This window comes from Schistocerca cancellata, chromosome 11 (assembly GCF_023864275.1).
Source record: "Schistocerca cancellata isolate TAMUIC-IGC-003103 chromosome 11, iqSchCanc2.1, whole genome shotgun sequence".
Classification (NCBI taxonomy): domain Eukaryota; kingdom Metazoa; phylum Arthropoda; class Insecta; order Orthoptera; family Acrididae; genus Schistocerca; species Schistocerca cancellata.
The window spans coordinates 175,524,251-175,551,384 of record NC_064636.1 but is presented as its reverse complement, the minus strand read 5'-3'; the positions used below and the strand labels follow the sequence as shown (position 1 = coordinate 175,551,384).

Below are 27,134 nucleotides of genomic sequence, written 5' to 3'. Positions count from 1 at the left end.
GTTTGTATTCCGTTTTGCCTGCTTCATTTACTGCTTTTTTATATTTTCTCCTTTCATCAATTAAATTTAATATCTCTTCTGTTACCCAATAATTTCTATTAGCCCTCGGCTTTTAACCTAGTTGATCCTCTGCTGCCTTCGGTGTTTCATCTCTCAAAGCTACCCATCCATCTTCTACTGTATCCATTTCCCCTGTTCTTGACAATTGATCCCTGTTGCTCTCTCAAACTCCCTACAACCCCTACTTCTTTCAGATTATCCAGATCTCATATCCTTAAATTTCTACCTTAACAATGATGATATGCAAAATTCTAACAGGCGGCTTCCTCTTTCATTCCTTACCCACATTCCATATTCACCTACTACATTTCCTTCTCTTCCTTTTCCTAGTATCAAATTACACTCCCGCATGACTATTAAATTTTCATCTCCCTTCACTATCTGAATAATTAATTTATTTCATCTCATCCTTCGTTTTTTTTCAATGTTTTCTTTATCTGTGGAGCTAGTTGGCGTATAAACTTGTACTACTGTGGTAGGTGTGGGCTTCGTGTGTATCTTGGCTACAACAGTGCGTTCACTATGCTGTTTGTAGTAGCTTACCTGCACTCCTATTTTTATTCATTATTAAACCTACTCCTCCATTACCCCTTTTTGATTTTGTATTTGTAATCCAGTATTCATATGACCAGAAGTCTTGTTCCTCCTGCCACCGAGCTTCACTAATTCCCACTATATCTAACTTTAACCCATCCATTTCCCTTTTTAAATTTTCTAACCTACCTGCCCAATTAAGGGATCTGACACTCCATGTTCCAATATGTAGAACGCCAGTTTCATTTCTCCTGATTATGACATTGTCCTGAGCTACCCCCGTCTAGAGTTCTGAATGGGGGACTATTGTATGTCTGGAATATTTTACCCAAGAGGATGCCATCATCATTTAACCACACAGTAAATCTGTATACCCTCAGGAAAATTTATGGCTATTTTTTCCCCTTGCTTTCATCTGTTCGCAGTACCAGCAGAGCAAGGCTGTTTTGGTTAATGTTACAGGGGCAGATCAGTCATTCGTCCCGACTGTTGCCCCTGCAACTACTGAAAAGACTGTTGCCCCTCTTCAGGGACCACATGTTTGTTTGGCCCCTCAGCAGATACCCCTCCATTGGGGTTGCACCAACAGAATGGCTATCTGTTTTGCTGAGGCACACAAGCCTCCCTACCAGTGGCAAGGTCCATGGTTCATGTTAGGTCCACCCCTTCACGACGAGCATATTTCCCACTGGCAGTGGCATTTTTCATCAAAATAATGCACCATTTCCCAAGGCCATGAGTGTGATAGAATGGTTTGAGGAACACAGTGGTGAGTTCCAATTGATGTGATGGCCACTCAACTCACCAACTGTGAACCTGGTTGAAGACATCTGGGATATGATTTAACATAACATCAGAGATCATCCCCCCTTTCAGAATTTATGGGAATGAGGTGACCTGAGTGTATAGATATGGTGGCAACTTCCTTCAGTGATTCCCCATTGCTTCTGTGCCACAATGTCTCCCTGCTGTTATCTGTGCCAGAGGTGGACAACACTAGCTTTCAAATGAGTGATAATAATGTATGAGCTGATCAGACTATGGCAGTTACCATTATTGAAAGAAGATTGTTTTATTGTAGTGCTGGTGATAATGAAAGTGGCACAAAGTTCGACCAGACACCACGTGCTGCCCATGAGCCCTGCATAGCTCACCCTCCAGCCCAGCTTCAAGACACCAACTGCTCGTGAGATCCACTGCTGTTCCTCTACACCCATTGTGGCTCCACAATGCCCACTGGCACCATGAGCCCCAAACTGTGAGAAGCGACATCTGCCAAGCACATGGGGCTGGAATTCAAAGAGGGAGCCCACTATGGCTCAACCTCCCCCACCAAACCAATTTCCCCCTTCCTCACCATTCAGGAGCCCTTTACATCTGATTCTCCTTGGGCTGTGTAGTGTGCAAGCATAAGGCTTTACTGGTGCATAAATTCAGAACCAGGAGCTTTGCCAGGCTCACCACCCTGACAATCTCATAGGGTCCCAAGAACTGAGGAGCTAGCTTGCTGCTGGCACTCTAACTCCCCTTTTTGAGCAATATTAGGGTTTAAAACTAACACTCTGTTCCCAACCGTTGCACTCAACCATTTAGTCCCTGATTGTAGCAAATGGCTAGTCTGTAATGTGCAATTTTGGTATTATGCCTAGCCTGGCTCCAGTTGTGCTTTGTTATTGCTAGGGTGACTTGTTCTGGAAGCAAATCATTGATTGACCACAGGTTAACAAGAGGAGAATTGATTGGATGTTCTAGCACAAGGGATACTGGAGCAGCCTCCAGAGACTTGGGTTGTGCAGTTTTAAAGACAAAATTGAGACATGGTTGTGACATGTCCCACTTCGTCTGAGCCTTGTTGTGAAAGATAAGCACAGCCTTCAACTTGCAGTTCACCTGGTCAGCAAAGTATGCTGGTAATAAGGATTTCTGGTCACAACCTTAATTTCATTGTCAAAGCAGAATGTCATGAATAGCTGGGAAACAAAAGCTAACAAGCATCCTGGGTGGCCTGTAAACAGAAAAAAATTGTAACACATGCTGGATAGCTAACGGGATGGTCACTCCTCTGCTCGGAATGAGTCAAAAAATGAGAAAAGTCATCCATGATAACTAATGGGTGACTAATACCCCCACACACATGAGGAAGCAGGCCTACATAATCAATAAGAAATTAATGCATCAGGCATTCCTAATGGATAGACTCTAAAAGCCCATTGAGGAGATTTGGGTTGATCTCAGCTCTCTTATGGCTCTCACACTCCCCCACCAACCTCTGGACATCCTTATACAGGGAAGACCAGGTGATGTAATGTCTGATCGTGTCAACAGTTTTATAAATGCCCAAATGACTGCCTAAGAGGGTGTTATGGAAATAATGAGCCAAAACCTAACTAAGAACTTAATTGTCAGTCTCTAAACAAAATTCCTGGTGTTCCAAATACATTCTGAACTTCTCAAGGGCAAACAAGGTGCATCAACTCGCAACACGTCCCCTCCCATTCTGTTCCTGCAGGAGAACAGCTGCCACTTTCTACTCCAGAAGAATTAGGTGTCTGTCTGCAAGAAGAACAGGAGCTCAAAATTGGGTATGGCTAATACTAGTGGGTTGCTAAGCGCCACCTTAATGACTTAAGAAGATTCCATATGAATTTCATCCCTTTGAAATTGCTGAATTTGTTAAGGCATCCCATTAATTTAGTAAAATTGGGCACAAAATTTCAAAAAAAAAAAAAAAGAAAATTGTCATGCCTTTGAATCGTGCCACACCTTTCTTATTTCTAGGAACTGGAAATTTTCACAAATCACTAGTATGCTCCTGGTCAATTCTAATGCAATCAGTGGAACTAAGGTGTCCTAAGAGTGAAACCTATGTGCCAGTGTCATTTTAGATGGTTTCACAGAAAGTCCCACATCCCTCTGGTAAACTAGGACTTCCTTAAGATGTTGCAGGTGTTCAGACAGACTAGAACTGTAAATAACCATGCCATCTAGCTAATTATACACACACTTGAACGCAAAATCACCGATAACACAATCTAGAAGGCAAGACATAGTGGCAACTCCCATTGACAAGCCAAATGGCACCCTATTATAATCGTGGAGGTTCCAATCTATCCAGAATGCAGTAGTATGCTTGGAATCCTCTGTTAACATGATATGATAATATGCGAAATTGAGATCCAGGACAGTAAAATACTGAGCCCGACTGAACAAAGTAAAAGAATTATGCAGATTGGGAAGTGGCACAAATTCCAAAACTACCTTCTCATTAACCGCATGATAGCCCACGACTAGATGAAACACCCCACTGCTGCCCATAGACACTGAGAATATGGGAGAAGCATAGGCTGAGGTTGAGGGCCCGATGACTCCATCGAACAACATATTATTAATCAAAGCACATATATATTTCATCTTTGATAGAGAAAGCCTGTAAAGATCCTGTCTCTCTGGAATGTCATTTGTAAAGTGAATCTTGTACTGGATTTTATTGGTCACGTTAAGTTTGTTATTTAACATCTGTAGTAACCAGTCAAGAACTTCCAGAACCTGCTTCACCTCTACTGGACCAAGGTGTCTCAGCTCAAATGGTGAACATTGCAGTAACACATTATGAATTCCTGACAGGAGCACAATGTGAATTTTTCAGCTTGGTTAAATTTAAAATATACAACCCTGCCTTGACAGTATAACACCAACCTACTACCACGTACAAAAACACACCCCAAAATTGAGTTCACTGAAAGTTTTTTTAAGTACTATCCACTTTAGAGGCCAAGAAAATTTTGCAACACTCAGTTTTGCCATAAGAGGCAGCATCTGCCCAGTGACAGCTCGGCATTGGGAGGACAGATGCAAATGAGACAGTTCACAGATATGGCAGAACTCCAAATACCACAGATAATTGGAATGAGAAACTGAACTGCCAGAGTCGAGGAGGGTGCATACTGGTTCCTGGTTAAGTTGTGCCCAAAGATAAGTCAGGGGTTCCCCTGCCTTGTACTTGGCACAGAGACAGCACTTTGGCAGTAGGACGCTATCATGCCTCTTCCATTCCTTGTGATGTCAGCTGTTTGACTCTCCTTCCATGGAACCAGACATTATCACACAAAATTCCCTTCTTTGTTACACCAAAAAACATCCTACACTTGTTCCTTATGGGTGGTCCCCTTTTAAATTGCCCGGAATCTCGATCCCCATCCTGATAATGACACTTAAACCCCCATTACTGCTGGTCTGCGGTAGCAAAGGTAATCAGTGAACAGTCCTTTGGCTGCATTTTCTCTAATATATTATTGATTATTTGTATCTCTGTGACTTGCAATTCCAAGGATGGAATAGCTGTAGGCATTCATCTATGTACGTAGGTTAAGGTTCATGAGGAAACTGCACTTGCCAAAAATGTTTAAGCTTGAGCAGCCTCTTAATATGAGGTGACAATGTCAGCCCAATAATTGATTTCCATAGCTCCCTCGATGTTGCACTTTTGTGTAAAATTCGACTGAAAACACGGCTTAACACAGGGGGTACAATGCCTGAACAACAACATTATTTGAGATGGCCAAAGTGTCAGCATGAAGTGTAAATTTGGATGGATTTCAACTGCCTTTAAATTCTAAATTGAAAGTTACATTATAGCTTGAAGTAGTAACATTATTTGTAAGGTCATTTCCCAAATGAATTCCCCCCTGGTCCTTAAAGGTGCCTGTATCATTGCTACTACTTCCAGCAGTTATCTGTTGGTGGGAGAATCTTGTTCACCACCTATTGTTCCTAATTTGTCTAAATCAGATTGACTGACCCCACTTCACAAGTCAGGCACCTACTCCTGTAACTGCAGAGCCAATGTAACCTGCTTAGAATGGAGATTACATTGTGGAATACCCAACAAGTGATTATCCCAATGGATAAATTGTGCCTGAATTGTGTGTATTTGCTTATGGTAGGGCTGACTACTTTCTAAACACTCTACGTTTTGACACAAGGTTGTCATGGCTGGAGCTCAGTCAGCTGGTGCAACTTATACCTCCTCAGTGCAGTTGGTACTAATCACCAAGGGGTATTCTACACCAGCATGCAGATGAGCATCAAGTTTGGCAAAACTCCCCTTACATGGAAGCTGAAACACTTTTAATTTGTAAATTAACTGTTGCTTCTTCAATAAGAACAAACTGGGACAGTCATGGGACCCCATGTTCAGCAGTGGATACTTACACACACACACACACACACACACACACACACACACACACACCTCATGGTGAATGACAGTATGAGGATACATTCCCCCTTTACTTCCAGGAAAATAACCATCCACTGTTACCAACCAAACAACACACACACACACACACACACACACACACACACACACACCTCATGGTGAATGACAGTATGAGGATACATTCCCCCTTTACTTCCAGGAAAATAACCATCCACTGTTACCAACCAAACATCCAGCAGGAATAGGGAAAATTAAGTGGAAGGACTGGACAGATTGGGATTCACATGAGTCACTATTGTTTATTAAAACATATTTATTTAAGAAAAATAACTAAAATCAGATACATTAGCAGGATTACAAACAACACTCTGAACTTTTCAAATTTAAGACATTACACACCTGAGTTTAGTGACAATTCAAATAAGGCAATAGTTAAAGACAAAAGCTGTGTCTGACACCACTTCTTAGATTTTAGATTCAAAATTTCCGCCTTCACAAACTTAAACTCAAAAATGCCTCAACAAATGAACAAATAATTATTTGGAAACAGATGTCTCTTTAAGACAACACAGGAACATAACTCATCTCAAAGGTTAAAACTGAGTAGCTATACTGGAAGACAGAGGAATTTATAGCTGCCTTGGGACCACTAGAAAAAGGAAATTTTTAAAATACTCTTTCAGGTGCATCTAGATAATTTAATAATGTAAACAGGTGCACTGATTTCTAGAGCTGCCTTCAGGCAGACAGAGCAAGTCCATTTAAATCTTGCCCCCAATGAGCAGTTAAGTAATTAATAGAGAATGAGTGTGCACAGATTGATATAACCAGCTTTAGACACACAGAAAATTCTATTAAGGTATACTGTAGAAAATGTGTAAGTGATTCAGTTAGTGGATGTGCATGCATGGCAGCTCAAGAACGCCAATTGAAAAGGAAAACCACTAATTAGTATTCAGAACCTACTTTTAGCAGTAAATTAATAAAAGGTGAGAAAAGGTCACCTCATGACAACTTTAAAATAACAAACAGTTGAACAATTAGATCTAGTAAGCAGTAACTATCCCTGAGGCGGAATAAATTTCTCTCACTCTCCAGCTCACAAAAGGCCAGTGAATGAACACACACAAAAACGTTCAGAGCTCAGTAACACTTGGCAGTTTTACACTCTTTTGCTGGTTCCAGCCCGTGAGCCTTAAATGTGTCAGTTACTTACCAGAAGGCTGTATTTCCACAAGTCTGAATGACATCTCAATATGAAATGTGTGATTAACATAGAGCTGGCCTTCCAAACAGTGCTCAACGGTATGTACAAGAAGAGCACTCGACCCCACAAACCCCCAAACATCAAAATGTACAAAATTTTAGTACAAATTTCAAATAGTAATTTACATAACTGGAGTGAAGGCAGCCCATTGGTAGCTGGCAGTGGTGCAGTCCATGAGGCTGATGTACAGAGGCAATGTTAACAGCCAAGGTAGATGAGCAAGCCCTGAGTTCAGGTGCCACTACAGCAGGAAACTGGAGCAGACTAAGGGAGCCTCTAAATTCCACTGTCATTCTCACTTAATACAACAACATGACCACAGTTGTTGTGCAGATCAATGGACTCGTCAGATGATTCTCATCAAAAACTTGTCTAGGGCTGAACATGATCACACTTAAAACAGTGTTTGGGATTACCAAATCATCAAATCCACTGCTGAACATGGGGAATTGAATAGCAATAACAAGCTTGTCTGGTTGCTAGACATTACCCTAACTCCTTCCAAGGCAACACCACAAGGTATTAAGTCATGCAACACAACCCAAATCAGGCAGTTTATCAGATGAGAAAGCTCCTTGCATATTGTGACTTCCACAGAGAAGAACCAACAGAAAATGCAGATAGCCAAGACCGCACCAATGTTCCATCTTTTGTTAACACCTGTGCCTACAACTATTAATGGTACAGAACTTTTAAATGTCTACCAGTCATTCCATTCCGTCAATTTTGGCTGAATGGCAAATACTGTCTACGTACCCTGCGTGGCTCTACCATGCCCCATGGCACCACAAGCTCCAAGCAAAAGCTGTGACGTACACCAGGTGCAGGGTGGGAATTCAAAGAGGTAGTCTGCCATGGCTCAGATGGTAACAATAATTAAATCATTACTATCATTACTTGTACTAGTATATTAGTATTATTGTAGGCAGTTAATTAATACAACAATCAGTTAATAAGAGGTTGCTGTATTCTTTCTGTCTTCTGCCCAGCATCTCTCTTCAAGGCATCCTCTTTGCATACACCGTGTTGCTTCATTATTTTGTTGATATGCTCTTTCTTAAAGTTAAGTGGTCTACTTTGTTTCTATCAGTAAGGTGATTTCCAATCAAAAATTATTCTTTGGCTGCTAATTATGTAACATTCTCAACAGATGCAGATATCAGTTTAATGATTTTCTGTCCATGCTATCACTGTTCCAGCACTTCAACATTATGGGTTTTTCAGTCTTGATGTGCTGGTGCTGCTCCATAACTAATCTTTACAGAACTTTGTCTCGTTTTGAGATCAGCAAGTAAAACCTATAGTTTAGATCCATAGACTAGGACTGGTTCAGCCTGTAGCCTACGCCCTTTTAATGTACTATTAGAAACGTGCTTGTCCCACCAAAAGAAATTCATAAAGTTAGAATAGTAGTAAGTAGTGTGTGTGTGTGTGTGTGTGTGTGTGTGTGTGTGTGTGTGTGTGTGTGTGTGTGTTTTTAAATACTTTTATCATAAATAAGCATTCGGTGAAACAAAAGGTTTTGATGTAACTGCTCTAGACATTTTGATCCTGATTGTAAAAGTAGTATGAGTGATGTGGCACTTCACAGCCCAGTTTCTTCTCCCCCACACAGTTGGTGTACACCGCATTGTGTCATTTGATATGAACAACATTTATTTTATGAACAACATTGATTTCATTGTTTCAGGTAGTAGCTGTGTTATTTTATTTGATTACACTACCATTATATGCCTATGAAGATAACCAAGCTAGAAAATATGATTGAAAACAATTGCATAGGGAGAAGGCTGGAGTTGAAGATCATAATGAAATTTCAAAGGCGTTGTCATTAATCAGTCTTAAAATTTTTGCTGCCTCCCATTGAAATATGCCATAGTGAACTTGTCACACAGAATTTCTGACCCAAAAGAGAACACTTTACAAGACCTACTATTTAGTTATTAAGTATAGTATGATGGTTGGGCTTTATATATGTGATACATTTTATATAAAATGGGAGGAGTGTGACTGCATAAATGTACTTATTACATATGTAGGTTGATTCTTATGCATAAGATTACAGCAACCAAACACATTTTATAATGCTATTTATTCACTTAAATAGCGCCATTACCGTTTTCAAACTGATAGGTCCATCTTCAGATGGTTAGTTCACGTTTTACATTATATTTTGAGTTTTGTTTCGCCATCTGACGAAACTTCTTTGGGGTGGTGATGCTCTGCAGCCAAAAGAAGACGTGAGGCAGCGTCTTTTTAATTGTAATTGTGCCTCACAATGATTTTAAGTGATGTAAACAAATTGTTGTTATTAAATGGAAGATGTTTTGGTTACTTACAATGAAGAAACTGTACCATTACATTCCACTGCGGGTTGTTTAACATCTTGCAACAAAAAGAAATTGTATAATGCATTTTTTTGTGAATATATATATATGCACATAATGTAATGCACCACTTACACAGAAGTTTCATCACATGCATGTATGCATACAAAGATGGTGATATTACAACCATAACAATGCCAAAGACTTCCACTCTTAGAGATATTACATTATGCACTTGCATGTGATGGATATTTACAAATTGCTAATGTTACATTACTTACTACTTACATTGAAAGAGAACTGATTAAAATGAAGATAAGCAAATAGAGCAGTCAGTTATAAAGTGTTACTGCAGTGATGTTATGTAAATATTATGATATACATTGGAACAAAAGTAAATGATAAGGGCGAGACGTACATAAATAAATGTTACAACTATGGACACATTATGGCCTACATTGAAAGCACAGTAAATGGTGTCGGATGGATGCACATATCTAAATTTTACAAATATTAAAATGTTGACTTTTTTATGTATTTAGTTATTTATATTTATTTTGTACTTTAAATTGGAAAGCAGGCGAATGAAGTTTTGAAGAAAGGCTGCATTGGCTAACTCGGTTTGTTCATTGAGAAGATTTTGTGGTCATTTGCTTTTATGTACAAACATTTCCATCTCCTCAAGCAAAGCTGGTACATTTTGTCGATGATACAAGTATAGCTATCACACCCGACACAAGAATTAACTGGTGAAATTGTAAACGATGTTTTTCAGAAAATCATTAAGTGGTTCTCTGCAAATTGGCTCTCATTAAACGTTGACAAAACACAGTATATACAGTTCCACACAGTAAATGGAATGACCCCATTAATAAATATAGACTTTGATCAGAAACGGTAGCTAAGGTAGAATATTTAAAATTTCTATGTGTATGCATTGATGAGGGGTTTAACTGGAAAAAAAACACACTGAAGATCTGCTGAAACGTTTGAGTTCAGCTACTTATGCTATCAGGGTCATTGCAAATTTTGGCAATATACATCTGAGTAAATTGGCTTACCGCACCTATTTTCATTCTCTGCTTTCGTATGGCATGATACTCTGGGGTAACTCATCATTGAGTAAAAGAGTGTTCATTGCATGTAATCAGAATAATTGCTGGAGCTCATCCAAGATCATCCTGCAGACACTTATTTAAAGAGCTAGAAATCTTCACTGTAGCCTTACAATATATATATATATTCACTTCTGAAATTTGTTATTAACAATCCGAATGAATTCAAAAATAGTAGCAGCGTACATGGTTACAACACTAGGAGAAAGGATGATCTTCACTACTCAAGGTTAAATCTAACTTTGGCTCAGAAGGGGGTACATTATGCTGCCACAAAAGTCTTTGGTCACTTACCTAATAGCATCAAAAGTCTGACAGATAGCCATATAGCATTTAAAAGGAAATTAAAAGAATTTCTTAATGGAAACTCCTTCTACTCATTGATGAATTTTTGGATATAGTAAGTGGGTATCATGTAATATTTTGTCTAATGTAATATCTTGTATAGACACCTTTTATTAACCTGACATGTTCCACATCATTACGAAGTGTCATATTCATGATCTGTGGAACAAGTACTAATCTAATCTACTGCGAACCATGGATGATGGGCAACAGGCTAGAATCCACATTCTTACATTTCTGGAAAGAATTTAACACAGTGCCCCACTGCATACTGTCAATGGAGGTATGGGCATATGGAATAGGTTCCCCGATATGTGAATGGCGCAAAGACCTCGCAAGTAACAGAGGCCAGTGCTTTGACCTCAACATCGACTGTTTCTCAGAGACAAGAGTATCATTAATAGTGCCACAGAGATGTTTCACAAGGTCATTCTCATTATATACACATGAAATGATCTGATGAACAGCATTTTGTGTCTGTTTGCTGATGGCATTGTGTGTGGGAAAGGGTCATCACTGAGTGAATACAAGGATACAAGATGACTTGGACAAACTTTTTATTTGGTGTGATGAATGGCAGGTGTAGAAATATTCAAGTGAATGCAGATGAGTAGGAAAAACAATTACATAATGTTAGAATACAACATTGGTACCGTACGGAAAGAAGCTAATCAAGTTGCAGATTCCATGTGGAATGCATTCTCATGCTTTTTAACTTTGGAAACCCCCTTTGTTAGGCCAATAAGTTGTTCACTAGAGTATGTGACAGAGCCAAGGATTGGTCATCTCCTTTTGTCATGAAGGGAATACATGACATAAAAGTAAACATAAAATTAAACTAAAGGTAAAGCTGTCATCAGCCTGGAGGTTTTGAACACTGGAGTTCTCTACTACACACAGTCCTACTGCCTACAATATGCTGTTACCCTCTTTCTGCTTGTGAACTGATTTACCCAACCAGTTACAAAATACCTGATGTCCAATGATCAAGGACCTTTGGATTTGTAGTGTCACAGTTACCGATTGAATCACCAAATACTAGAAAAGGGCAGAAGCATTAAGCAATAAAGTCTAGAGTTATTCTCATTAAGCAATAATAGCGTTGGGGACATCATACAAAAAAGAAACCTGAATAAATAGTTAAATAATTTTGGATTCCATATGGAATGCACACCAAAAGTAGATGCTGAACACAGGGGAGGTCGCATGACCATAAAGTGTTGTTAGCAGATTCAGCTACACAAAAAACGATGCTGAACTGTCCCCTCTCCGCCATCTGGATTGTTCATTTATGAAACAGTGGTTTGTCACATGTATAGAAAACGGCAAAGGTCATTCCAGTTTGTAAGGAAAGTCAAAGGAAATACATGCAAAACTACAAATATACCTAGTTGGTGTAAAAATCTTTTTGAATGAGTTTGTAATTCTGTATGATGGCTCTTGAAAAAAGTCAGGTCATCTGTAAGAATGGAAATAGATCCCATAATTACTGGTCATGTGAAACTGTTTAGTCTGCTTATTCACAGTGCTGCCACAGTGTAGTCAGCCTGTAAAATGAGGCCATAGTTCTCAAATAGTATCTGTGGGAAAGATAGTTGATGAGCCTTTCAATGACTCAGCACTTCTGCTATGCAGTTAGTTGTTACATAATGCCTTTAATTACATGCAAGCAGTAAAATACATTAGAACTGAATGGTGCAAATGGATAGGTGTGACGTACCTGCCATTACCATGCATAAACTGTACAAATACCTTCTGTTGTGATGATGTCCAACAGTCATAGCTATGGAATGAAAATGAATATTTCCATAACTGCCTAGTTATTTGTGGCAAAAAGTATTTTAAGGATAGTTATATGTTGGAAATATAAAAATATTATTGAATCGGAGAATCCTACTTTCACTGAATCGGAGAATCCTACTTTCACTAGTGTTAGAAGGGTTCCCACCAATAGCACGTGCTTTCATTTATAGCACAAATTTTATCCATATTAATTCTTTTCCTTCCTCTCCCCCTCCACTCTTCTGGCACTCCCATCCCAGTGGTGTCTCACCTGTCTGTTCAGTGTACATTCATTGCCTTGCTAAATGTTTGAGGGGTTTCTGCTTCAGGTTTCAGCCAGCTTGGAGTTCCAAGAGTATTTTGATCATGACAACTTTCCTGAAGGGCATTAAATTCAGGAACTACAAATACATCAAGAATCTACTGTTAACATTTTGATGGTAGTAAGGTCTTTACTTTGTATGCAGTCTGATTTCTGTATCTCTGCACTGACTAGCATGCAAACTACTGCCTAGCCTAAAAAAAGCGTGCTTTGTGTAGTGCACCTCTGACCCATCAAGTATTCCTACAATTCTCTACCTTATAATGCATGTTCAGCAGTCTGCAGTCTGGACACTCAAAGAATCGATGAAGCCTTTGGTTGAGACCCTCCAGTCACTCCAAACCAAAGGAATCGAAACAATTCTGGGAATGTTGATACAAAGTGTGTGTGCTGCATGCACTCAATGAGTGGCTCAGGGGCTCTTCACTATTTGTGCTACCTGTCCATATAAACTGAAGATGACCTCTGATCCCAAATGATGGGCATCATTGCATCATTGGTGCCAACATGAGCCACAACTTGCAGACAGCTACACACTGCATGTTTGATAGCCACAGGCAGAACATTCTCCACATCTCAGATGAGGCTCCCTGGCAGACATATTCAGGACACATAGGATTCATTGCCAGTTCTGGACACCATTTCCCTAAGAAGCTCCTTAATGCATTTAACATTGGAGCTCCTGATTAACTCCCAAACCGCTCTCCACTTGTAGCCGTTTCGACCCTAATGAACCTGCCACTCAACTCACTGTGTCAATGGGTGAGACCAGCCTCTGTATTCACTCTCTGCCTCAAACAGCGCTAACAGTTACCGCCCATCCCTCACCATTTGGTGAGGACAACTCAGCCACATTGGGTACACCACAAGGTGTCTTGACAGCAGATCCATTGAGCAAAATAGGTGACACCTTAGGCATCCCATGTGATGAGCCAGATTCTCGCCCACCGCTACTACAATAGGCAGCAGCCTGAACTCTGCTGAACATGGCAAAAAGCATCTTCAGCTGGTTGTGAACTGAGACCAGCTTCTCCAACTGCACACAGCGTGCACACGTTATATCCATTCCAGTACTACTGTTCAAGAATTAACTGTAAAACACACAGAGAAAGCAATATATAACTTGCTACTGCTCTGATATTTCACCAGAGGAGGCTAATGCATTACTGTGCTGTGTAGTCGTTCATTCAAAAGAATTGAGAGCTGTGCAACAGACTGCAAATACACTTTAAAGTTACTAAAATATGAGAATGCACCTCTTGACTACAAAGACACAGAAGGAACGTAATCATAAAATTAGAGAGAGAGAGAGAGAGAGAGAGAGAGAACGCTACATATGTAACTTGATTCTGAAACAACCCCGATTAAATTACGTCCTTGTTAGCAGTCAAATAATGTACCAAATTAATCTTTGTTTTAGATAATGATAAGCTAATGCATACATGCTAATTGGTTTTGACTGCTATGGGTGTTGTTTCAGCCAGAATTTAGCTGCTCAATAATGTTACATTCAAGGAGCAGAGATTTTTGACTAAACAAGGTTATGAAACTTAGCCCGAAGTAAAGTTACATATTTTTCGTTAAACATAAATGGAAGGAGTCACTATCACTACAAAATAAATTTTTATTCATGTCTAATCTTGACACATCAAATATGCATGTTTGTCTATTCTTTCGGACATGTCCAAGGGGACAGACAGTATTATGATCCTGCAGCCGCAATGACTCAGGGAACAAAGGAAGTCTGTGAGCATTAATTTACATCAATGGGGAGGGTTGAAAAATTGTGCTGGACTGGGATTTGAACCCGTCTCATGCTGACTAGACAGATGCACTGACGACTATGCCATCTGGACACAGTGGTCATCACATCTGCATGGTCTACTCTAGCATGCTTCCTGTCAGACCCAATTATCAGCTTATTCATACACCACTGATGCAGTTCTCATGCTCATGATCCTCATTACACATGGTATCTCACTGGTTCCTGTAATAATTTAAGTGTGGTGCATCTACATTGAAAGGATTATTGGCAGACATCACCTTAATTACATATGTGGTGTCTGTTCTTTCAGACATTTCGATGTATCGTCATATCCTGTTCCAACAATCAGAACATATTTTCCTTACTGCAATCCTTTGGCAGTGTTGTGGACATCAATGTGTAATATTGGCATTCCATATTTATGATCATTTCTTGGTAAATACAATTGTCACAATATGGTATAATTTTGCTTGATGGGCTTAATCCACAACAATTGGGATAAACATTCAGGCAGTGCAATATTCCTCCTCTCACTGTGCCATTACAGTTAACACTGCATCTGGAAGAAGCAACAATGCATACTGGGAACATTAAGTTATTGACTATCGGTACCTGGTATCTTCTACTGGTGTGAATAAAATAAGCATTTCTTTCAGTAGGTAATTGTGCATCCTGTACAGTGCTCTGCTGGTGTGTTACATATTGCAGTTTGAAGGTCAGTGACAAGCAGTTGCTGGCCATTCAAAACAAACAAAAGACGACTGTGCAATATACTGCACAAATCCACACATTACAGTTTTGTAAACATGAGATTACTCATTGCTGCTACTTAACTACCCTACCATTTTCCACAGAATACGCAGTGGAGATTGCGAAACTAATAAAAGCTTTGATCTGAGCCTTAAGCTCTCCTCCAAATTAAGTGATACTTGATCTGCAGCTAGACTCTACAAATTAAAAGATGTTCTGCTTCACTAAGAAATGTTCATTGCCTCTTCAGCCAACAGCCAAAAAGTAAGCCTAGGATATCCTCAGAGACCAGCCAACAGATTTCGTTGTTGCAAACTAGCTACAGTTCTGAGGAGGCCAATAGAACTTTCACTAGATCTCATATGAGACAGTGGCAGATACAGAAAAACCTGAAGGAGGTGGCACTAAAGATATCTTGAGCTACCTTTACTTTTACTGTGATTATTTTTTATTAAGTCACAGGGAAAGTTTAAGAAAGTTCTATTTAAACTGATTATACACATACACAAGGCAATGCGATTGTATGGTACAAAGAAGTTACAACTGTGGTTCTCATCCTTAAATGATCAATTCTATGCACCTATCCTTCCTGGCAAATTGGTTAATTACATTGTCAGTAGGACAATCAGTGTCAGGGTGAGTGCCCAACAGAGCTAAGCCAATAAGTTGATCCTCCTCCATTGTTGAGCTCTGCCATGTCTTTGTACTCTACAAAGTCAAAAAACTTATTTCTACTGTAGCAACAGATGTAGGTAGACAGGCAAATATTTTGTACAGCATGTGCAAAGTAGGATAGTCAGATCTTAGGTCACAGAGACAATGCTTGCATAACAAAATCACAATCATTAAGGCGTTTATGCTCGTTTTCTTGTATTGAAGAATCTGCCCCATTAGTCTCTTTTTAATCACAAGGTGTGATTCTGCTTTGAAGAATGGTAGTTTAGTTAAGCACTGATTCAGTTTGTGCACCAGATCATTACCATCATGTTTCAGTAGTTGTGAACACAAAAGTATGCTGAATTTTAAATGATAAATATTTTCTTCAGCAAAACATTCTCTCATGCTTGTTGTAACATTGTCCACTGTTGGAATAAAAAGTTTTTTCCCAGTATGTCATAGCATCATAATTATGATCGCAGTTTTCCCTGTGTCTTTGTCTGCCTGTAAGACAAGGAACACTCATCTCCACGTTTAACTCTTCCATAACTGCTTTTGCCTCTTAAACAATACTAGAAAAGTGGATATCAGCATTAGCTCTCATGCTGTCATACACACTGAACGTCAAATCTAATCTTGCCTTTGCCATTGCGACATCCAAGATAGAGACTTGTAAGATTTTGCTGACTAGATATGTTATGCACATAATGTCACTCAGTGGAAACAGAGTGATAAGAAACTCAATTAGAAAGAGCTCAAAGGAAAATTTTGGTTTTGGCAGCTGTTGTTCTATCCCTTCAACACTGTATTTCTTGAAGAACTTTGCAAAGTGTTCGGAGATCAGCTGCGAATTGAAAAACAGCATCATGTCACTCAACCCATTTCGTTTGATAGTGTGACTGGAGGGAGTGTTATAGGTGACTCCACAAGGTTGCAAACCACTTGCTAGACACTGTAAGGAACGATATTACTTCTTCAATAGTACCAAGTGAGTTTCTCCTACTTGTAACTTTCCAACTGTGAGAGACAGTGAGGTTGAGCTGATGACTTCAATATGGTGCTACTTACATGTTGATAGCTTTCTTTATTATTGTAGCCACAGTTCCTTTCAATTCTGACATATTAACTGAGCAACCATCACAGCTTATACCCACTCAGTTCTCCAGGTACAGAGAAAGGCTTTCCATTCTCCTTAGAATCGTGGGTATCTAATACTTCGCCAGTAACACTATGCTCTTCATCTTGACACTCTTGAGGTTCATCATCAATGTTTCCACTATAATCCTTGTCGTCATTGATGTCAATAAAACTCAAAAACCTTTCGTGTAATTTGCCGTCACCATCAACATGTCTTGCAGCTAAACTCAGTTGGGCGATGTGCGCTATGTCCGTAGTCTCATCGAAGATTATGCTGTTATAATGAGAAGTTTTGATTTCCTCCAGTAATCTCGATAACATCTCTGTTTCACAGCATGAAATAAGTTTGTTATACATTGTTTTATGTGAGTGGCATTTGCTTTAGTGGTTTCTAGGTGATGTTTTAGTTGCAAATCTCCAGTGTCTATTCTAAATCTTAGAAGAGCTCTCTCCCATCATCTGCATGCTCCCGCAGGGTAATATTTTTCTTTCCATGAAATATAGTTGTTTTTATTATAGGTACAAGACTGTCTCTGTTTTCCCTAATGCTTTCCATTATCTGTCTTGACAATTGATTTATGACCTCAAGTTTGCTTCGTGTTTCCAAAAATAATTTTGCACCTGTTGACACTTCAGTGTGGTACTTGAACTGAGAGTGAGTCTCGAGGTCACCATCATCAAGTTTGGCAAACTTTGTTAGTGGTTCAGTCACAGGTTTCCTGGCGATAATGGATTTCTTTCCTCCAGCCATTTTATTATTCACAAAAATTGAACAGTTAATGCAAAGTAGTCCCTTTTTAACTTGTACGAATACCAGCCGTGGATATTGTTCAAAATGAACCCGACCTCTCTTGCTATGCTCAGAAGTACGAAAGACATAATCTTTTCCAGATTTCCTTGGGGCTGTGAGAAGCTTGTGTTTTACTGGTGATAATATATCAAATAATTACCAATATCCATAGGATTCAAGGAATCAATCGATGAACTTTGTTGTGGAAGTTTTGATGAAGTGCTGGGCTCCATCTTTACATCTAGTGGTATTCTTGTGGCTGAATGGTGACCAGAATCATCAGATGTTTCTACTTTTTTTCTTTATTACATACCGATCCATTTTATTATATTGTTACGATGTAGGTAAATTAGATGCCAATTATTCTCAAATAAACACTTTATTCGCACTGAAAAATGCAACACTGGTACACTTAGCATTAAAACACATTCGTCCATGCCCCCATGTTTCTAATATCACTAAGCACAATACTGACTGAAGTCCGTGGTAATAGCCAATAGTGCAGTTGTTCACTTTTTATCACTTCCAATATATCTTGAAGATTGTAGCTTTCAAACTGACTACCTGGCAGCGACTCTGCTTCTCATATATATGTGGCTCAGTAGTTTTGAGAACATTTGCTGCCACAATGTGAAATGTACTTTTGGCCACTTGTAGGTCACACTGGTGCTCTCACCCCCCCCCCCCCCCCCCGCAGCTAAGTTTTCAGCAGGTGCTTGTCTAAGTCACATGGCAGTGGCAGCTACAGCAGGGTTAAGATAAATGACAAAATTAGTAAATGAGGGCAATGCTATCACATTCCCACAAACAAGAAAAAGCTAAATACAGATAGAGAAAAGCTTACAATATTGTGTGGGCTTACAATATTGGTTTCCACACAGGAGGACACACGCAGTAAAAGGAAATTATGAACACAAATATATTTATGCACCTGCTAATATTGCTACTGCAGAAGTGCTGTATTTGTTCCGCACACGTTGTACCACTCAATTAGCTTTTTTTCACCCAAACACCATGAGAATCTTTCAGTTGAATGGACCAAAAAATAAATTTGTTATGCCACTGCTTTTGTAGGGATAAATTTATGATACTGGATATGGTGGATGCAGAGAAAGTCCAATCGGGTAGGAGATTTCAGAAAAATCATAGAAGAACAAATATGGATGTAACAAGAGGGCAGTTGCTGTAAACTTAACTTTGGTGGCGTGCATAGATCTTCACTGACAGCTATAATTGTACCAAGTGTGTGGCTGCATTACACCATTTGACTAGGGAAAGTGGTGGAGAGTAAACCAGCTGTGAATTTGTATTCTACTGCACATAAAACAATAAAACAAGTGGTCACTGCTTTTTACATCAAAGGCCATTTGTTGTGCCTGTTCATCATCACAGAAATTTTCTCTCTAGTTTTGGGTTCCTAGGACAATGACCATGGGTGTCCAGATGGCATATATGTAGGTTGTTTTCCATGACTTCTGATGGATTGCTAGTGGTGCAAGCAAAACGATTACATTTATTTTTATTTGTAGAAATTTAGGTCTAATTCACAGTTACATTTAATTGTGAAATAAATAAATTTATAACTTTCATAGCACCCATAATTCACCACATCACTGTGACACTGGCGAGAAGCAGAAAGTTGTTACGATATCTTACATGTTTTCTATTTTGTACAATAATGATATGGTACTGTTTTTCAGAATGAAAAAACTTTTATTTAAGGAAAAGTAGTGGACTTCTTGGCTTCACCTGGGTATTCATTTACTCCCAGTTCTAACCTCCTTGACCTCAGTTACCTTTCGCTCCATTCTCTGTCCATGTCCCCTCCCCTCCCCTCCCCAAGGGCCTTTTAGGGTGATTCAGTGACTGAGAAGGTCAAGGTGATGTATACTGATGTGATGTGAAATTGTAGGTCTCCCCCCCACCCATGTGGTGCTTAAAGTTTCAGGAATTTGGGCACATCTCTGCATTGCAGCACTAACTTCATCTGTAGAGATTGTGGATGAGTATCACTTGCAAATGTCGTGCGTGCCCCTCTCCCCATCTGTGTACACTGTGGAAAGCTCCACACTCCCTGCTGACCAGATTACACTGTTTTCTAGAGAATGAAGAAGGTACAGGAATACAAGACTCAGGACAAGCATACTGACAAAGAGGCCAAAAGGAAGTGCAAACAGTTGCCCTCAGCATGTACATAATGTCATATGCTACAGCTACAAAGACATTTCAGTGGCCACTGAATCATCCCTGCCCCCCTGATGGTTTGGGGGCTCCCCTTTTACTGCTTTCTCCGCACCTACTTTGGGATTGATAGCTTCCCATCCACCAGGGACATCTGTCCCCACCTCCCAGCCTCAGACAAATAAGTTTCTTCTGGCTTCTCTTGCCAGAAGGGGTTCTTGGGGACACATTCTTCCCTGGGTTGCACTGGTCTAAAACTGGACACCAGCAAGTGGCTGAAGGAGCCACTGGCTGTTGGTTGCAGTGCGTTATGATCATCATCTTTACATGAAACTGATTCTGAGAAGCCCTTGGCATCGTCAAAATCGTCTAAGGATAGGAAAGACAAGAAAAGTGCTTCAAGAAGGAGAAGCTTCCAGTGGACCCTCACACTGGCAAAGCTCACCGGTTCAACTCCTGTGGCCCATACAGGAATCCAGAAACCCCTGAGGCCTCAGTTTGCACCACACAATGCAACTTGGAATGGAGTTTGCACATATGTTCTGGATACACTGTATAGCAAACTTCAGCCCCTTGATACACCTTTGGAGGCTGTGGCTGCTCGGGTAAGTGCATTTGAGCATAGTACTGTCTGCAGTATTTACTTCCCTCCTGATGATAAAGCATCTCTTGACATACTGGTTGTGTTGGTTTCTCAGCTCTCCCCCCCCCCCCCCACCCCATCTTTGCTAATCTTGGACAATTTCAGTACACATAACCCTTTGAGGGTTTTAACCATGATCATCGGTCATCGTAAGGACCTTGGAAACTTATTGGCACAACTTTAACTTTGCCTCTTAAATACTGGTACCGCCACACTTCAACATGGCACACACAGTTTTCTCGGCCATTAGCCTTTTCGTGTGCTGCCCTTGGCTTCTCCCATCCATCCACTGGGGAGTTCATGATGACCTGTGTGGAAGTGACCATCCACAATATTCCTGTCCCTACATCAGCACCACTACCCTGGATGAATGCCCACATGGGCTCTCAACATTGCTGATGGGAGTGCTTTTTCCTTTGCTGTTGGCCTTGACTCCCCGCCACATGGAGGCATCAACAAGGCAGTCCAGAATATAATTCAAGCCATTCATTTGGGAGCTGATTTAGCAATCCCCTGTTCCTCAGGCCTGTTCTGACAAGAGAGTACCTTAGTGGTCATCAGAGATTGCAGAGGCCATTAGAGACAGTAGGCAGGCTCCAGCACCATAAGTGGCACTGATCAATGGAGCATCTTATTTACTTTATGTGGCTTCATGCCCAGGTCTGCCACCTGATGACATGCCCAGGTCTGCCACCTGATGAAATCATGTAAACAATGACACTGGTAGCAGCATGTTTCAACCATCGGACCATATACCTGTCCTTCGCAGGTTTGACCGAAGATGAGACATGTCGACATATACCAGACACTAGTAGGGCATATCTGCTATTGCCTTGAAATTGCACTGTCTTCACTGACCATTGCCGAACATTTTGCTCTGCAGATGCTTGAGTCTCAGCGTCTGAGAATTATCAACCTGTCTTTCGTGTTCTGAAGCAATGGGTGGAGCAAAAGCAATTATCTTTTACTACATGCCACCTAGAGCTGTATAAAGCTCCATTCATTGAGTGTGAATTCATCAATGTCCTAGCCCTCTGCCCTGATACAGTCCCAGAGCCAGGTCACATCCACAACCAAATGATAAAGCAGCTATGAGTAGATTGTCAGCATCATATCCTTGCCATCTGTAACTGTATATAGAGTGAGGGCCAGTTCCCATTGCAACAATACGAAAGCATCATTGTCACATTGCTGAAACTGGGTAAACGCTTTTAGAGTAGAGCAGTTATCGCCCAGTAAGTTTCACCAATGTTCTCCGTAAATTACTTGAATGCTCAGCGAGCTGGCAGCTGTGTGGTTCCTTCAGTCTCAGAATCTTCTAACTGCATCCCACTGTGATTTTCGCCAAGGCTGTTCCGCTACTGGTAACCTGGTTTGCCTGCAGTCTGCCAGCCAATCAGCTTTTGCCCAATGTCAATACATTATAGCCGTCTTCTTCAACCCGTAAAAGCTCTGTGCCACCAGGAAGTGATACCATATCCTTGCTGTCTTACACGAGTGGGGTCTGTGGGATCCATTCCCAGTTTTTATCTAGAATTTCCTGTCACAGTGAATGTTCTGGGTTCTAGTTGGTGCTTCCCTCAACACTCCCCATATCAAAGATAATGGAGTCCTGCAGGGCTCTGTACTGAGTGTCCTTGTCTTTCTAAAAGGCATCAATGGTCACCTCCAGCTGTGAGGTCATCAGTGTCACCATCCTTGTATGCTGACTGTTTCTGTCTCTTACTATTGCTTCTCTAGTGTGCGTGTCGCTGAATGTAGACAGCAAGGCACCATATGAAAGACGCTGTCATGGGCACTCACCCATGGATTTTTGTTTTCAGCTGCCAAGACCCATGTCATAGTTTTCTGTCAACATCATATGGTTCATCCACAACCAGAACTTTCTTGATGACAAACTACTCAAAGTGGCCGGAACTTAATGCTTTTTAGGACTGGTCTTTGATTCTTAGTTGACATGAATTCCCAGTATTTTGCAGTGTAAGTGAAAGTGCTTGCTGCACCTCAGTACACTTTGTCACCTGAGTAACACCAGCAGGGGTGCATAGTGCACTACCCTGTCTTGGTTATGGGAGTCTGGCATATGGTTCAGCATCATCCTCAGCATTGCGGATACAGGATCTGATGCACCACTGTTGGGTTTGATTTGCAACAGGAGCCTTTTAACTAGTCCTGAAACAGATTACTCATGGAGACTGGGGTCCATTCATTGTGTATCAGGTGCCAACAACAGCTTCTCAGTTATGCTACCTATGTTTGCAACTCTCCTAAGCATCCAAACTATCGTCTCCTCTTTCCAAACACACCACAATGGTGGCTCGGATCAGGGATTTTGATCGCAGTCCACACCCTGTCCCTCCCCTCTGAATTTCAGTTATTTCTCCATCCACATCTCCTCTGGGCCCACTCATGTACACCTCTGTGAGGAACCCATTGGTCACAGCTTTGCCTTGACCCATCATGAGGTCCAAAAGACACAGTCTCTCCTGAGGCCCTCTGTCACCAATTTTTCTCCACCCTTGGTGCGTCCTGGAGTTCAGCAGTAGTCTATAATGACTGCTGATCACATGGGCTTTGCTTACACTGTCACGGATCATACTGAACTGCCTTCCTTGCCGGAAGCTGTAATATTGGTAGCCATATCACGTGTTCTTGAGCATATCCTTTCCTCCACTGGTGGGTCCTTCATTCTTCAGCAACCTCTTGATCAGTTTGAAAGCTTTCAACCAGTATTACCCTCAGCATCCATTGGTCATTGCTAACCAATATTCCCAGTTTGCCCTTTAGAAATGTGAATGCTCAGTGACGATTGTTTGGACTCTGGGTCATGTTGGGATGCCTGGGAATGAACTTGTTGATAGCTTGCCCAAACAAGCTACCAGTAAACTGGCTCTGGTAATTAGTAGTCTGGAAACAGAACTCTGATCGGTATTACACCATCAAGTTTTAGGAACCTGAAATATGGAATGGATCACTGTGATTTCAAACAAGCAGTGATAAGGAGACTGAATCTATGGAGGTCCTCCATGCATGCCTCTCACAAACATTCTACCATGCTGTGCCAGCTCCACATCGCCTGTATCCGGTTGATTCACAGTCATCACCTCCAGTGCTACCGCACTTTCGTCATTCTCGTTCAACAGTGGTCTACATTTTCCTGTTCAGTGCAACATAGCCACCCTGTGGCAGAATCTTAGTCTCCCTGACTCGTTACCCACAGGTGTTAGGAGATGATGCCTCAGTGGCTGACTTAGTTTTACGTTTAATTCATGAGGAGGGCTTTTACCACTTTCTTTAAGAGAGGGCAACTTACTGACCCATTGAGGGGTTAGCTGCACACTTTGTTGCCTCCTCTGCCCACACCAGGCTGCAGCTGTCTGGGTGTGGTGAACCAGCCCAGTTCACACCCTACCTGCTCTTTTACTCTTCTTCCCTCCTCTCACATTGATCATTTGTCTCTGTACTTCTCTTGCCCTATCTGTGTTGCTAGTCTTTCTTAGGCACTGTCGTACCTCTGGTAAGTGGTGGGGACTGGGGGATGTATGTCCCCCCATTGCATTCTGCACTCTGCTGCTTCTGGCTGCACCTTGCCTGTCTACCAGTTTTCTTTTTGTTCCTTGTATCTGTTTCATTGACCTTTCATAGACATTCAGGTTTTCTTCCTCTGGATTGTGTGTGGTAGGCTCTCTCTTACCAACAGTCATGTAGATCTGCCTGCCTGTTTGAGGAAGAGGGGGTGGATGATCTAGTAGTTTGGTGCCTTTAATCATTCAATCAGACAACCACTTCTGTCCACCTGGTATGCTCTCTCTGTCCATTTTTTCCTGCAACCTCCCTCTCTGTCTGTTGTTCTTCCCTGCCTCTTGCCACATCATCCTGCCCACCTCCATAGGAGGTTGCTGCTTCTTACCTTCTTAGTATTTTAGTCTAGATAGTGAGTAATATGTGTACCTGGCGTGGTTGAAGTCGAACCAGTGGTTTAGGAGTTGGTGGAACAAATCCACTTTCATAATATGTATGATTACTGTCTATGCTGGTTGCTGCTTGGTATCTAAGAAATATTTTTGATTGATATTTTTAGTGTCAATAACTTACTGTTGTGCTTGCCTTCAAGAATAAACAAAGCTTTGGTTTCAAATATTTGAATTGTGGCACCAATTTTTCTTGCTGCCTGTTTCTAATTGATGAATATATGTGATTATTAGTGATATGGCCATGACAGCTTCTACACAAGATATGTTTGAAAGTTTCTCTCCCTCTCTCCACAAGTCCACCTAGGAACAAGACTCAGAAGCCTTGATGACTGCGTGGCCGCTATGGTCTTGGGTTCGTATCTGGCCTCGTGCTTGGATGTGTGTGGTGTCCATAGGTTAGTTAGGTTTAAGTAGTTCTGAGTTCTAGGGGACTGATGATCTTAGAAGTTAAGTCCCATAGTGTTCAGAGCCTTGATCACTTCACTTTTTTTGCTTTTTTTTTTTCAGTTTCTTGAAGACCCATTAAAGACTGACAGCCCTAGTGTTTGGGTAAAGCAAGATCCTGAACTGAAACAAGATGCTGATGGATCTGAGCATAATGTAAGTTTTCACACAAGCAGTTTATTGTGCAGAAAGTGTAGTAAGAATGTCATGACACAAAAATGGGGCATTGAAACTAAATTTTCATGGATGGTGAACAGTTGTAACCTATGATACCAGGTATTATCAAGAATGTTCGTGGTCTTCCAGTTGACTCTAGTTAGATGTGTTATTTGTAGGTTATTACGAATGGTATTTTAACTGCATTTGTGACAAGCATATCTTTATGAACCCTTACCCTTTCATTAATTTTTTATTGTGATTCTATGTAATGAATGCCTTAAGTACATATTTGGTGTCAAGGGAGCAAGGAAGACTTCCTCTTGGAAGTAATTGTTAATCTTGTTACATGTCTCTGTGTCACAGTGCTCTAACAGATGATGTGGAACTGTGATATGTGATGGGTGTATATTCTAGAGTTCCCAGTCACTATTCACTGTAGTAGTTACATCATTACTGAAATCTTGCATTGGCTGTATGTAATTCCTTGTGATTTTTCCCCAGTACACATGACATAAATTTTCATTGTTTCCTAAAGAGTGGTCACTGAAAATACAAGGTGACATAGCAAGAAACTGTGTAAATAGCAGTAAATTTGGTTAATTTTGATGATAATGTGTGGAATGCCATATTTATTTGATTAATAACCAAAAAGTCCTCTTGTTTATTGGTTTACAGCTGGATGATTATTTGCAAGTCTATATTATCTGAGTTTAATTTTTAAATGTTGCCCCACACGTATATAAAGTTTGTATATGGGAGTATGACCCCCCGATATGTTGTTGCTGTGGTCTTCAGTCCTGAGACTGGTTTGATGCAGCTCTCCATGCTGCCGATAGAGCAGGCCATAGTGCCTCTGGATTATGTGACAGGAATAGAAAGTGAAAGTATGCCAAATAAATAATACAAAATGGCTGCAAGCAAAATCAGAGACATTAGAACTGATTCAGATTCATTCTGACACTCACTGTTCCCAAGCGATAAGAATCTCTGCCAAGTTGGATGATATTCATAAGAAAGGAATATTGAGAGCTGTGTCATATGTACAGAAGTTAGCAAGCAGTTATAATTCAGATTGTTTTGTTCTTTCAGCCTGTTAAAGACCCACTGGGAATATCTTGGTCCACTGATTTTATCAAGAAGGATCCTGAATTAAATTTGGAAATGAATGTAACAGAGAATATTGTAAGTATTTACATCTCTTTTGTATTGCTTTGAGTCAAGTAATAAGTGTTTTGTTAAGTGTGTAGAGTAAAAGGTGCACTGCAGTGGAATTCTCACAGATTGTCAGTTTTCTAGAACATGTTTCTGTTCGTAATTGTAGAGTATTCTTGTACTCCTGCACTTGACTTTCGTATCACCTGGTACATGTGGACTGTTTCAAATAGAAGTGGAATGGGACTGGTGGCTGACCTTGTTGATATCATCTATATTGTATAATGGCTGTGTGTGATGGATGCACAAACTTCACATTTAGATGAAGTGTAGGTCCTTTGAGAAATATTCCTCCTTTCAATAACTTCTGATAAATACAATTAAAAAAAGAAAAAAACATTGACTGTTCTTATCTTGTGTGTGTATCATAGTTATTCTTGAGTTTGTCCTAAAAATTTTTGGGGGTTTGAAAAAGAGAGATAAAATTTGTGTCGTAGGTCAGCCCTGCTACT

At 40.5% G+C, this 27,134-nt stretch overlaps 1 protein-coding gene across 5 annotated transcripts in view; it reads left to right on the top strand.

The window, feature by feature from the left end:
- Positions 1-27,134, top strand: part of LOC126108591 (zinc finger protein 493-like) — a 184,743-nt gene that overhangs the window by 6,847 nt on the left and 150,762 nt on the right. For 4 of the 5 annotated variants that reach the window (XM_049913887.1, XM_049913885.1, XM_049913889.1 and 1 more), the window contains exons 3-4: positions 25,375-25,467; positions 26,560-26,652. In XM_049913887.1, the coding sequence (XP_049769844.1) occupies positions 25,375-25,467; positions 26,560-26,652 (186 nt within the window). Of the gene's footprint in view, positions 1-25,374; positions 25,468-26,559; positions 26,653-27,134 lie in introns of those variants that run through there. The other variant, XM_049913886.1, reaches the window with a different exon arrangement.